At 43.9% G+C, this 12,765-nt stretch overlaps 1 protein-coding gene across 50 annotated transcripts in view; it reads right to left on the reverse strand.

Annotated features, from left to right (window-relative positions):
• Window positions 1-12,765, reverse strand: part of TRDN (triadin) — a 1,596,486-nt gene that overhangs the window by 817,004 nt on the left and 766,717 nt on the right. For 46 of the 50 annotated variants that reach the window (XM_069607588.1, XM_069607568.1, XM_069607592.1 and 43 more), the window contains one exon: window positions 4,853-4,903. The exons of the other annotated variants lie outside the window; for them this stretch is intronic. In XM_069607588.1, the coding sequence (XP_069463689.1) occupies window positions 4,853-4,903 (51 nt within the window). The remainder of the gene's footprint in view (window positions 1-4,852; window positions 4,904-12,765) is intronic. 50 annotated transcript variants of the gene reach the window in all.

A 12,765-nucleotide genomic window follows, 5' to 3' on the forward strand; every position in this document is an offset into this window, starting at 1 on the left:
AATCCTGAGACTGCTGGGCATATGTGGCGCTTTGGAGGACAATGCAGTGCAGGCAAAGTGCCATCAGCGTCCTCTATGTTCAATAGCACCAGCAGTGGATTATTCGTTGCTGTGGCCCTACTTTCAGCGATATCAGTTCCAGGAGGGATCTACTGCGACTCTTGACTTTGCTGGTGTGAGTCCCCCAAGCGGCTCACTGTCTCCAGAGCCCTGGTTCTTTCTAGGCTGGACTTTTGCAACAGCCTCTTCCTCAGCCTCCCTTCTTCTGCCCTGCGCCGTCTGCAACTCAGCCTGAACAGCCCACGGACTGCATCCCTCTGGCACTGAAATCCCTTCACTGGCTCCCCTTGGCTACAAGGATCAAGTTCAAGACCCTCTGCGTTGTCCACAAGGATTTCTGGGGTCTGGGACCTACCTACCTGCAGCGCTGCCTACCTAAATACTGTCCCTCATGAGCCCTCTGCTCATCTACCTCTAACCTTCTGTGAGTGACCCGGTTCTCAAAGCAGAGATTTGGAGGGAGATCCTTATCCTCAGCAGGTGCCTCCCTTTGCAATAGTCTCCCTGCCACCCACCATCTTGAGCCTGATCTTCTTAAGTTACGGAAACTCCTCAAGACCTTCCTCTTCTCCTCTTCCTTCTCTCTCCCTCTCCCCTGCTAACCTAGCTCTCTACTGTTTCCCTCCTCTTCCTTACAGCTTGCTGACTGGCCGCCTGGTGTGCCTCAGAGTTAGGGAGAATTCTCAAAAATGTGCTAATTCCCTTCTACCTTAGAGGCCCCTAGCTCTTTTGCTGGACTTTAGGAGTTTTTAATCTCTAACCTGGAGAGAGTGAGAGCTTTTTCCCACTCTCTCATGTATTTTTTCTGTGATTGGATTCTCTGTTTCTTTTGACTTAGGAGTCTGACAAATTCCATAGGCATCATCTTTACATTGTGACACGCAGCACCTTCAGTGCAGTGGAACGGGGTAGTCTCTTGATTTCCCAAAGGTTTAAATACCTTCGCTTGGCAAAACTACTGTTTCCAAGAGCAGTGAAGTGAAATTGACTTTACCTACACTTTGTAACTTTCTAGACTTAGCACACACTATTTTACCATAGGGTGCTGGAGGGGTTACTTAGTATCCCCTTTGTCTAGGTTCTCATGTAACATTTATATGTTACCCTTTCTACAATTAATGGCTGTTGGCTGTGGTTTACCTTTTACTCCCATTGTGTGTTTTTACCATGTTTGCAGCTGCAGTAAGGCACCCGTGGGTGCACATTTTGTCAAAATGGTCCCATTTTCTTTTATTGCCATTTCTTGACAGAAAGGTAATTATTGAGATTTACTCCAGTATGTCTGATAGGGGCAGGAAATGAGGGAGCTGCCCGAAAACTCCCTGTGCTTAATCCCCTTGGTTACAGGAATGCACCCAAAGGTAATTGGCTGGCTGGCTGGCTCTCTGGCAAGGACAGCCACCCTGCTGTGTGATTGATAGCTAGGCTGGAATGAATGGGAGAAACCTGCATAAAAGGCGAAGCTTTTGGCTTTGCAGGTTGAGTCGACCACTGTACGAAGGAATTCGAAGAACTTGGAAGAGATGCCTGCTGCAACTCCTGGACCGTTGGTTTGCCCGGTGAAGCCATGCTGCTGTGCTGAAGCTCCAAATTTGTTACGACTAGAGAAGCCCTGCAAGAACGACTTCTCCCCTTGAGTTTTTGGGACCAATCAACTCCAAAGTGAGCTCCTTTGGACATCCTCTCGAAGCTGCCTGTACTTCCACTGCTGCTGCTGCTGGAACCGAAGTGCCAGCGAGAGGAACACCAAATCAAGTGGATCGCTTTTAAATGAGACCCGAGCACCAGGAAGATCCTCCTGACTTCCCTGAAGCAGGAATGACCAAGCCTGAGCCACCTCAACAGAGTGCTGGACCCCATGCGAGGAAAGTCTGAAGTGGTATCTGAGAACCGCAGTGTTGCTATTTGCTGTCAGACGCGAGGAGCTGAAACACTGAAGTGCTGCTGAATTGAAGTTTGCCCATTGCTGCCACCGAGCTTCCCACTGCAGTGCAGGAGTCCCTAGACATCCTCCCTCTTGTCCCCACCACTGAGGCCCAGGAACAAAAGGATCTGCAGAGCCTTACAGGAACAGAAGCCAGCTTGAACCATTTCTTCTAACCAAAGGTACTTTAAAGTCTAAGAGAACTTCCCTTTTGTTGTGTAGCCTTACTTTCTCTCATTTGAGACCTGTCTTGGTTGCCCTTACAGATTTGCACACAGATTTGCCCCTCACAAGCCTCCCAGCTTGTGGCCCTTCAAGTGAATCTTATTTCCACAAACCTTTCTAAAAACATTGTGCAAGACTTTTACTTACCTGCAAAGAAAATCTTCAGCTCCCCTAGACAAGTTCAACTAATATTGGCTGTCCTGGCTCCCTGAGAGACTCTTCTTACCTTTGACTCTGTGCCTTTTCCCCCTCCCCCTGGAAAGGGTTACATTTACTTGACATTGGAAGGTTAAAAAAGTACTCACCTGTTTATGAATTATTTGTTAAACTTTGTGTTATTCCCCAATCTAACCTTCGCACCAAACTCAGTATTGCTCTGAATGTACCAGTGATAAATCATTGTCCACAGTGTCCTAACTATTTAAGTCACCTGAGGGTGTAGGAAGTGTCTGTGTGCCATCCCCAATGGGTATCATCTAATTTAGAGAAACTAAGAGTGTGTTCTGAAGTGTATTATAACTGTTACATGTTTTGCTCCCTTCTGAAGAAGGTTTATATCACTGACTGTTAAATAAACCTTCTTCAGAAGGGGGCAAAACATTTAACAATTATAATACACTTCAGAACACACTCTTAGTTTCTCTAAATAAGATGACACCCAAAGGGTACTGAACACAATCTTTCCTCACACTCAGAGACTCGCAGGTCCCGGGCCTCACTGCCAGTCCTCTTTTCACACTTGCCTCATGGCCATTCACCCCACCCACACTCACTGCACTTGAGAAATAACCAAAGAGAGTGGCTCCCTTTGCGCGTACCCCAGTCTGCAATTTCTGGGTGCACTTGGACCTCCCCCTCCCTGTGACCATCTGTGCACTTGCACGATTCACATGCACCATGCCTGAAGAACGTCTGCATTCTCCCCTTAATTGCCCTGGTAAAACTGCAGAATCGCCGTCAGGCCTTTTTGTTGTGTCTCAACTATTATATGTACTTTACATACTTACTCTGCCTGTGAAGACTATTATAGTCTCAGAATTTCAAGGGCTCTGAGCGACTGTTGTTTTTTCCTCTTGTTCCCACCCTCTTTGAGCACTTTGAAACACTTGCCTGTGTATAGGCACTTTATAAATAAACAATAGCATACCATACCAGTGCTTTGGCTCTGACCACGTTGTTTTATCAAAACATCTCCCTGCTAGGCCTCAGTGCTTTTATTTGACCCAGACCATGTACTGTGCTGCTCAAGAACATGTGTTAATAGGCCTGCTTTCACTAACATGTCAGAGACTGATAGGGATGTGAGCACTGTGATTTGCAGAAGGGCACCCCCTAATTGCAGGAGGACATTATGCAACAACTTGCACTCAAATTGGTTTACATCTCTTTTGTAATTCATAAATGCAGGCAGAAAAACATTCTCTTTGGTACCCCTTGCTGCCCAGCACTCTAGGCAACTGCCTAGTTTGCCTAGCGCTTGCACTGGCCTTGCTTATGAGGGAACAAGCTTTCCTCCCATGGGAGCACAGAGTGGACTATAGCGAGAGGATGGAGTGCGAATTGAGCCTTCCCAAAGGGGATCTTGAATGATGCTAAAACAACTCAGATTTTGCAGTTGCAGACTTCAAATCACCCAGTGTACAGTGGCTGGACTACTCCATGAAGATTCCTGGGGATACCTAGACACATATGGAGAGAACACAGACTCTTCGGGGGTCGATAGGCCCCCAGGATTCACTCACAGAGTGGCAGTGAGACCATTGCTCTCTGGTGGTGTGCCATTCTGTCGCAAGGGCAAACAGTGCACCAAGGCCCTCCTGACAATGGACTGAATATAAACTGCTCTCTATGCTGTGCTAAAGTTCATCTGTGTGTTACTCTGAAGCAGTGATGCAAAATCGCACAGGGCTAATGGAGATTACAAATAGCACAGTTTGATATGATCCATTTTTTGTTGTTTTGATATTATTTTAAGTGTTCAGTCAATGTGAGCACACATAAAAATGCATACACAATAATAGTACGAAGAAACACACGTGCCAAGCACAACTTGGCACCTGTGCAATTTACCATCATGAAATGCATATATCTCGCTTTACATTTTGGACTTAATAACACAAACATGCAATTTAGAACTATAATTCAATAATTCTACCGACAGCCATATTTATTTATTTGTTTATATACTGTGGCACATGCACGCCATTTTGACAGCCTTGGGTAAGAAGGGGAAAAGGTGGTGGCATTCCCTGAACTATAACCCTTGCACGGGGCACATTTTCAGTAAACGTGTTTATTAATCTGCAACAACATAACTTGATCACCAGGCCTATCCCTCCCAAATGTCTGTGGCAGAACTGGAGTTCAACTGTTTTGAAGTCTGGGTTGCTCTTGTATTGAAATAATTTAACAGAAAAAACAATTACAATCAAAGTGATGATCAAGTGTTCCTGCAATAAACCTCTAATAACTCAAACACCATGCCAGTTTATTTTGAAAAGAAAACACTTCGTTCATCGTTCTGTTCCCGTCCACAATGTTCCCATTAACATGACGCTATTCTAAATATCCAGTAGATGGAGGTGTTCGACAAGAAATTCAGATTTCACTTTTAACCGAATCGAGAAAAAGAAATGTGATTACCTGGCGCTGCTTTAGGGGTGACGACTTTGGCTGCAGGAGCTTTCACTGCCTCTGAAAATGGAGCCGAGTAAATATATAATCCATAACATCAAAAGAAACTATAGAAATATATTATCACATTTATTTATGCATCTAGTAGAAAGAAATGTCACCTCTTAGTAATAACGACATTTCCCTATACAAATGCTTTAGAGTGTATCAAAATTGGGCACGCGCTTCGTGTTAACTAGCACATGATAGTAGCAGTACGACGTTCAGGGGCCTACTCACAATGGAGCTAATTTCTATTGTGGCGTAACGTAAATGGATGGTATAAAATACACCATTCATTCACATCACCGCTCATTTACATGTATTTGTACGGCAGCGATAAGGGGCGAATCGTAAGTTGGTGTTGTTCCCTTCCTCCTTGCAGTGCCTGCATGGATCTTCATGCTGGCACAAATGCAGTAGATTCCTACCCTGAGGTATCTGGGCGCAGTAAAGTTTTAAGGTTACAGGCATTATACATTGAATCGATATACATTTACACACTTACAAATTATTTACAGCAGTATTTTCGTGTATAGGTACAGATACACATCTGTCATGCAAGAATAGGAGTGGCGTCATTACAGTAAGGAGTCAGTGTCATATATGCATTGGATTCTATACAACGTCAATGTGTAGGCTCATGTGGTGAGAGTCCTATTCAGAGGTCAAGGGACCACAGCCGCGACTTAGCGTCATTCTTTAAGGTTTGGAAGGATGGAGTAGCTCTTAAGGAATCAGGCATTGAGTTCCAAAGTTGGGATGCCATGACTGGAAAACTAGTCCCTCCTGCTTTTTTGAGTTTGAATTTTGGGATCGTAAGGCTGTTGGTTTGCGCCACTCTAATGGGGCATTCCGAAGTGTGTCTGGTGAACCTCTCCACTAGGTATTTGGGAGCCATGTTGGCGAGACATTTGAAGATGAGGTTTAAGGATTTGAACTTTATCCTGTCTTTTATGGCATGCCAGTTAGTGGACCACCTAGCGTGGGAAATGCTGTGTGTTTTAGGGATGCCTAAAGCAGTTCTGACAGCGTTATTTTGGAGGATTTGCAATTTGTCGATGTTGTGTTTGCTCATACTCAGAGAGCATTGCAATAGTCCAGCTTTGAGAGGATGAGGGCACGTGCTATCATAATGCAGCTTTCAGTGGAAAGGAATGGTTTGCATGCGTATATCAACTTGCATGTGTAACTGGTGGCAGAGGCTGTAGCGTGAACCTGTTTATTGAGGTTCACTGCTGAGTCCAGGTATGAGCCTAAGGTTTTTATCTCTTTGTTCAGTCTGTTGGTTGACCCAGTGAGTAAGAGCTTGGTCTTATCATCATTGACCTGTAAGATGAAATTGTCATCTTACGGGTGAACAGCTGATTGGATCAATGAATCAATGCCATTGGAGCGTGAATTGACTTCTCGGGATTAGAAAGCAGCTGTATTGTGTTATCATAAATGGGGTGAGTTTTGAGTTGCTTTTGGCATATCTATGTGTTTCCTCTTATATTAATGGCAATTGGTTCTGCTCCTGTGTCAATTTGGTGGGACATTCTGCTTTTCAAACTATAATGGTGTGGATGTAAGATGCAGCAAAAAACATTCCAAAGCATTTGAAGAGATTACAAATGCAAAATGTATTTGTGCCCTCACGCCTATGGGTTTATGAATGTGCATTATAAATAAATTAAGGTAAAGTAAAAGTATATAAACTACACACATAATAAGGATTGATAAAGATACACGATACTTGCCAAAATAAAGTGACAATATACCAGGTATGGTAATGTATTCATACATTGCAAATGAGAATGTTTACAGTGATTTAAGTAAGTTTACTACTAAACTCAAGCGGAAAGAGTCAGACAAAGTGATTATGATCTGGAAGTGCTTAGTTGGGTTCCCAAAGATGGGAGCTGTGGACCCCAAAGAAGGGACAGCGACATCATTAGATTGGTTTGCAGCACAGAATCCAGGAGCAGGTGTTGCTGCCGACAGAAACCAAAGAAGGACAAACACTCCCAGCTTGCCTCCGCAATGCACTCTGGTCCCCGTCTGCACTCAGTATCACAATTATGAATGGACGTGTTGCCCTCCGCTGTTCAAAGATTGCAATGATTTTTGTTTTGCACTGAGGACTTACAGCAACGTTTTTCTTGGGGTGTCTTGCACGTGTAGGCACGCGTGTGGAGTAGTCCACACGTACCGGCCTCATTTCACGTTCTTTGGACGTGTAAGTGATGCTAACACCCCCACATGGAATGCACATTACCAAAGGTGTAAACAGTCACATCTCTGCTTAGTTCCTAGGGTCTAATTCACTGCACCAGGGAATGGAGGATGGAGATATTATTCTGGAACATCATTAACACCATTTATTTGAGCTAAAACTGCCATACCCATAATATGATATGATAGGTTATTTATAACTACTTCTTGTAAAGGGGATGTCTTTCCGGCCACCCTATTTAAAGAACACATCTTAACCCTTGCTCCGTGGATTACCACTTTTGTTAATCGATCTTTCCAGGAGTCATACGTCCCTGAGAACATAAAAGCGGCTTGGGTTACACCCTTGCTTAAGAGGGAAAACTTAGATCCTGCTGAGGCGGGAAATTATCGTCCTATTACAAATGTCCCTTTGATATTGAAAAATTGCTTATTGACAATATCAAACCTTCATCGAGGAGCACGATATATTAGCTACTCAACAGTCCGGTTTCCGACCTAATTATGGGACCAAGACTGCGTTGCTGGAATTAAAATCTTATATCGCAGGTCTTATCGATGAAGGCAATACAGCCTTGCTGTTGTTGTTAGACCTGTCCGCCGCGTTCGATTTAGTCAATCATCAACGTTTGGCGGAAAGGTTGATTACAATTGGTAAATGTTCTTCAGAAGCATCAGCATGGTTCAAATCATTTTTGGGTCCACGAAATATGTAAGTAACTAAGGACAATGTTCACTATATGGCTTCTAAATTACTATGTGGTGTTCCGCAGGGTTTATGCCTCTCACCCCTACTTTTTAATATCTACTCACGTCTTCTCTGCACCCTTCTGTTGGCTATGGGCATTTATTTTGCCAACTATGCTGATGATACGCAGATTGTTATTAAACTTACTGGTGAGTACCTAAAAGATTTAGAGCGCATCGACTACATTTTTGCCGAAATTCAGAAACGGATGGCGTTAAACTCTCTGGCCCTTAACAATGCCAAAACTGAGTTGCTGATTCTGGGCACTCAGCAGAGATTAAAGAAACTGGATACAAAATACGACAATTTTTTGATTGGTCAACATGTTATTCCCATATCAAAATCTGTAAAAACCCTAGGGGTCTTTTTTGACCCACATTTGTCTTTTTCCCGACAGACTAATTATCTCATATCTTCCTGTCAATATTATATCCAGTTCTTATGGCATATATGTCCACATCTGTCCAAAGAAAATCTTGCTTTGATCGCAGCTGCGATTGTGAACTGCAAGCTGGACTACTGTAATAGTCTTCTGATCGGTACCTCCCAGCCCAATCTTAAGACCTTGCAGTTAATACAGAATAGTGCAGTGCGAGCTGTAATGGGACTCAAGCGCAATTTGCATGTTTCCGAGGTAAAGCGCAGTTTGCATTGGCTGCCGGTCCAACAGCGGTTACATCATAAAGGACTGACCATTGTGTATAAATGCCTGTATGGCAAAGCTCCATCATATATTACCGCCACGATAAAAAAGAAATCGGTTGTTCGCTCCCTGCATTCCAGTAGCGATACCATCCTAGTTCAACCCCTGTCTATCTAAAATTTGGACGAACAAGCTTTGATTCCTGGGCTCCAGCCTTATGGAATTCCATGCCTAAACACCTTAACAGTGGCTCCTTGAATATTTTTAAGAAACAACTAAAAACCTCCCTGTTTGATAAAGGTTAAGGTTAATTCTTCTCTTCTCATGGCGCTGGAGTATTTAGTCTTGTATTCCACTGTATGTACCCTTACATCGGCTCTTTATTGTGGATTACTAGATGAATATGGCTCCCTTTTGTGTTTTATGCTTTTTTCCCTCTGAACTCATTATGTTATCTGTCGTCTGTCTTTTCTCCTTCTGTGAGCCCCCTGAGGCCTTTGGGTTAGTGGCGCAATGCAAGAATTTAGATATATAGTTAATATCCAGAGGTTTCTAGGTGCAGACCCAGGGATCAAACCTGTGGTGCTCCGTGTCGTCTTGCTAACAAGGTGAGCACGTTGCCCCTGAGCTATCCTCCCAAGACGAGGATGCAGGTGCTTTTACAGGGAATGGATGTAAAACATGTTATTCAGTCCAGCCCATTTTTTTGTTTAAAACCACATAAATGGGCAACACTGAAAACATATTCAGTAATACCATTGCCAGCTCTTTTTTCAGTTACTGACGAACATTTTGGGGGCTGCAGTCTTTGTTTAAATTGCAGCGTTTCTTGATGCATGAACTCTGCAAGGCTCTGGGGCACGGTCAGTGCCTCCTGCTGCATCATGACATTTGATGCTATATTATATCAGGTTATGGTAGTCATCCATCTGTATTTATTGAGTTCTAGTTTGTTAGGCAAGATTTAGTGCAGTACCCTTTGGGTGCACCACAACAACCTTGACCTCCTGGCAATAGGAACCCAACCTTTGGTACAAGTCTGTACTAAACAGGTTGGTAGTGTGGCTGAGCAGCCATGCTTATCTCAAGAGGCGTCAATGTGAGCAGTAGGATGGTTACACAGAGATTCACAGTGACAAGCATCCAAATAAACTCTTACCCACAAGGTTTATTAATTTATTTAACAGCCAGTTTGAATAAGCCTTCTTCAGAAGGTGCAATATAATAATAACACACAAATACACCCCAAAATACACAATCTTAGTTGCTCTAAATCCGCAAATACCCATTTGGGATGGCACACAGACACTTCCTACACCCTCGGGTGACTTAAATAACTAGGACACTGTGGACATTAATATATCACTGGTACATTTAGACCAATATTGAGATGGGTGTCAAAGTAAAGAGGTTTTAAAATAAGACAACAGATCACACAAATATTCTTAAGCAGGTAAGCACCTTTGAACCCCCAATGCAAAGTAAGTTAACCCTTTCCTGGAGGGATGGTACCAACACACAATCAGAGGAGAGAAATGTCATTCAGGGAGCCAGTCCTGCCAATATAATTGGGCAAAAGTCTATGTGAGATGAAGCACTTCTTGCAGGTAAGTAAAAGTCTTGCACAATGTTTTAGAAGTCTTTGTAGAAAAAGTAGAATCAATGTAGGGCCACACGCTGGGAGGCCTGTGAGATGTAGAAGATGCAAGCAACTTTACTGGAGCAACCAAGAAAAGTCTCAACTGAGAACAAGTAAGGCTACAACACAAGAGGTAAGTTCTCTTAGACTGTACAGTACCTTTGGTTAGAAGAAATTGTTCCAGATGGCTTCTATTCCTGTGTGGCTCGGCAGATCCTTTTGTTCTTGTGCCTCATCCGTGGGTTTAAGAGGGAGGACTTCTGGGACTCCTGCAACACAACGGGAACGTTTCAGCTCCTCGTGTCTGACAGCAAATAGCAACACTGTGGTTCTCGGATACCACTTCTGACTTTCCTTGCTTCTGGGGTCCAGCACTTTGTTGAGGTGGCTCAGACTTGGTCAGTCCTGCTTCAGGGAAGTCCGGAGGATCTTCTTGGCGCTTGAGTCTGACTCAAAATCAATCCACTCAATTTGCTGTTCCTCTCCCTGGCACTTCGGTTCCAGAAGCAGAAGCAGTGGAAGTACAGCCAGCTTCGAGAGGATGTCCAAACAAGTTCACTTTGGAGTTGATTGGTCCGACCAACTCAAGGGGAGAAGTCGTCTTTGCAGGGCTTCTCTAGTTGAAGTGAATCCGGTGTATCAGCACAGCAGGAGGGCTTCACCGGGCAAACCAACGGTCCAGGAGTTGCAGCAGGCATCTCTTCCAAGTTCTTCTTCAGTTTCCTTCTTCCAGTGGTCGACTCTGCCTTCCGAGCCAAAAAGCCTCGCCTTTTATGCAGGTTTATCCCATTCATTCCAGCCTAGCGGTCAATGACACAGAAGGGTGGCTGTCCTTGCCAGACAGCCAGCCGGCCAATCACCTTTGGGTGCATTCCTGTAACCAATGGAACTAAGCACAGAGAGTTTTGGGCACTTCCGTCACTTCTTGCCCCTGCCAGACATACTGGAGGCACCGGCAGGCTTCATTTGTGAATCCTGCCAAAGACAAAACGAACAAAGGGACCAAACCTGGTTTGGCGCACAGAGTAAATCTCAAGAAGGATATTTCCAACAAGAAATGGCGAACAAAAAAAAGACCAGGACCATTTTGAAAAAATGGGCACCCGTGGGTGCTTTACTGAAGCTGCGAATGCAGCCTGCGGTAAAAACTCCCAATGGTAGTTAAAAGTAAACCACCGCCACCAGCCATTAATCGTAGAAAGGGTAAAATAAAAAAATGTACATGAGAAACTAGACAAAGGAGATACTAAGTAACCCTCCAGCACCCTATTGTAAGATAGTGTGTGCTTGGTCTAGAAAGATTCCAGCACCCTATTGTAAGATAGTGTGTGCTGGGTCTAGAAAGATACAAATGTAAGTAAAGTCAATTTCACTTTACTGCTCTTGGAAACAGTAGTTTATCCAAGAGAAGGCATTTAAACTTTGAGGACATCTGTAAGACTTCCCTGTGTCACTGCACTGAAGGTGCTGTGTGACACAATGTAAAAGATGATGCCTATGGAGTTTGTCAGACTCCACAACCAAAAGTACACAGTGTTTAAATCACAGTAAAATACATGAGAGAGTGGGAAAAAGGTCTCGCTCTCTCCATGTTGAAAATTCAAAAGTCCTAGAGTTCAGCAAATGTACTGGGGGTCTCTAAGGTAGAGAGGAATTAGCACCTTTCTGAGAATTCTCTATAACATAGTTATTGATCGGAAAGAGTCTACTGCTTCAAACAGATGAGGCAGAATGCCAAGCAGAGCAACCCCCTTCAATGTGCGTTAATATCACAAAGAATGGAGATGTGGATGGACACAAACAAGGCGATTGATGGGGGGAAATTGCCAACACAAAAAGGAGACAAAACAGACTGACACAATAATGATTTACAGCAATGCAAAATTATTTTCAGAAGAAAGCAAGGCCAAAGATCACAAAGGAGGGGTGATGTCAATCTATTTTGCGAGGGCCCCTTTCTAGGTATAAGCGGTTCTTCTTAAGCGCAATCCTGAAGTCCTGTGACTAGCTTGTATCTTTAATACCTAGGGGAGAGAGTTCGACTGGCAGGAGAAAAAGAAAGAGGATGACTGAGCAAAAGCGCGTGCTGCACAGGGCAGTCGGGGAATAGAGAGGCTGAGTAGGTCTTGAGAAGGAGGAGAGTAGTAGTAGATATATTTCTACAGGTGCTGGGTGGGGAAGCCTATGGATTGTTCTGTAGAGTAGGCATTTGTTGAATGTAGACATGCACCACACTATATTGTGGAAGTGTGTGGAGGGTATACCGTTGTTTCATCGGCAGTCATTTTTACGACTGCCTTTTTTTAAGAGTACAGAATTACAAAAAAGGTAACTGAAATTTTCGAGGGGTGGAAAAGGGCAGATAAGGGGTTGGGGGGTCAGGAATAGTTAAACATTGGTGGGGGAGGGGTGGGAGGGTACCCCCCAAAAAATAATTCTATGACCTTTTTCGTAATTGTGTACTCGTAAAAATGGCAGTCGATGAAAGAACATAGAACTGTGTGGATGTGGTTGAGGAAAACGGGAGGTTGAAAAGAACATGAACTGTAAACCACAGCATGTGTTAATGGGAGAGAAAGAATAAAAGGGAGGCTCCCTTGGGAGACTGGATCACTAGTCCAACCAACTGAGGACCA

Source organism: Ambystoma mexicanum, chromosome 4q (genome assembly GCF_040938575.1).
Source record: "Ambystoma mexicanum isolate Mex_15411 chromosome 4q, UKY_AmexF1_1, whole genome shotgun sequence".
NCBI lineage: Eukaryota > Metazoa > Chordata > Amphibia > Caudata > Ambystomatidae > Ambystoma > Ambystoma mexicanum.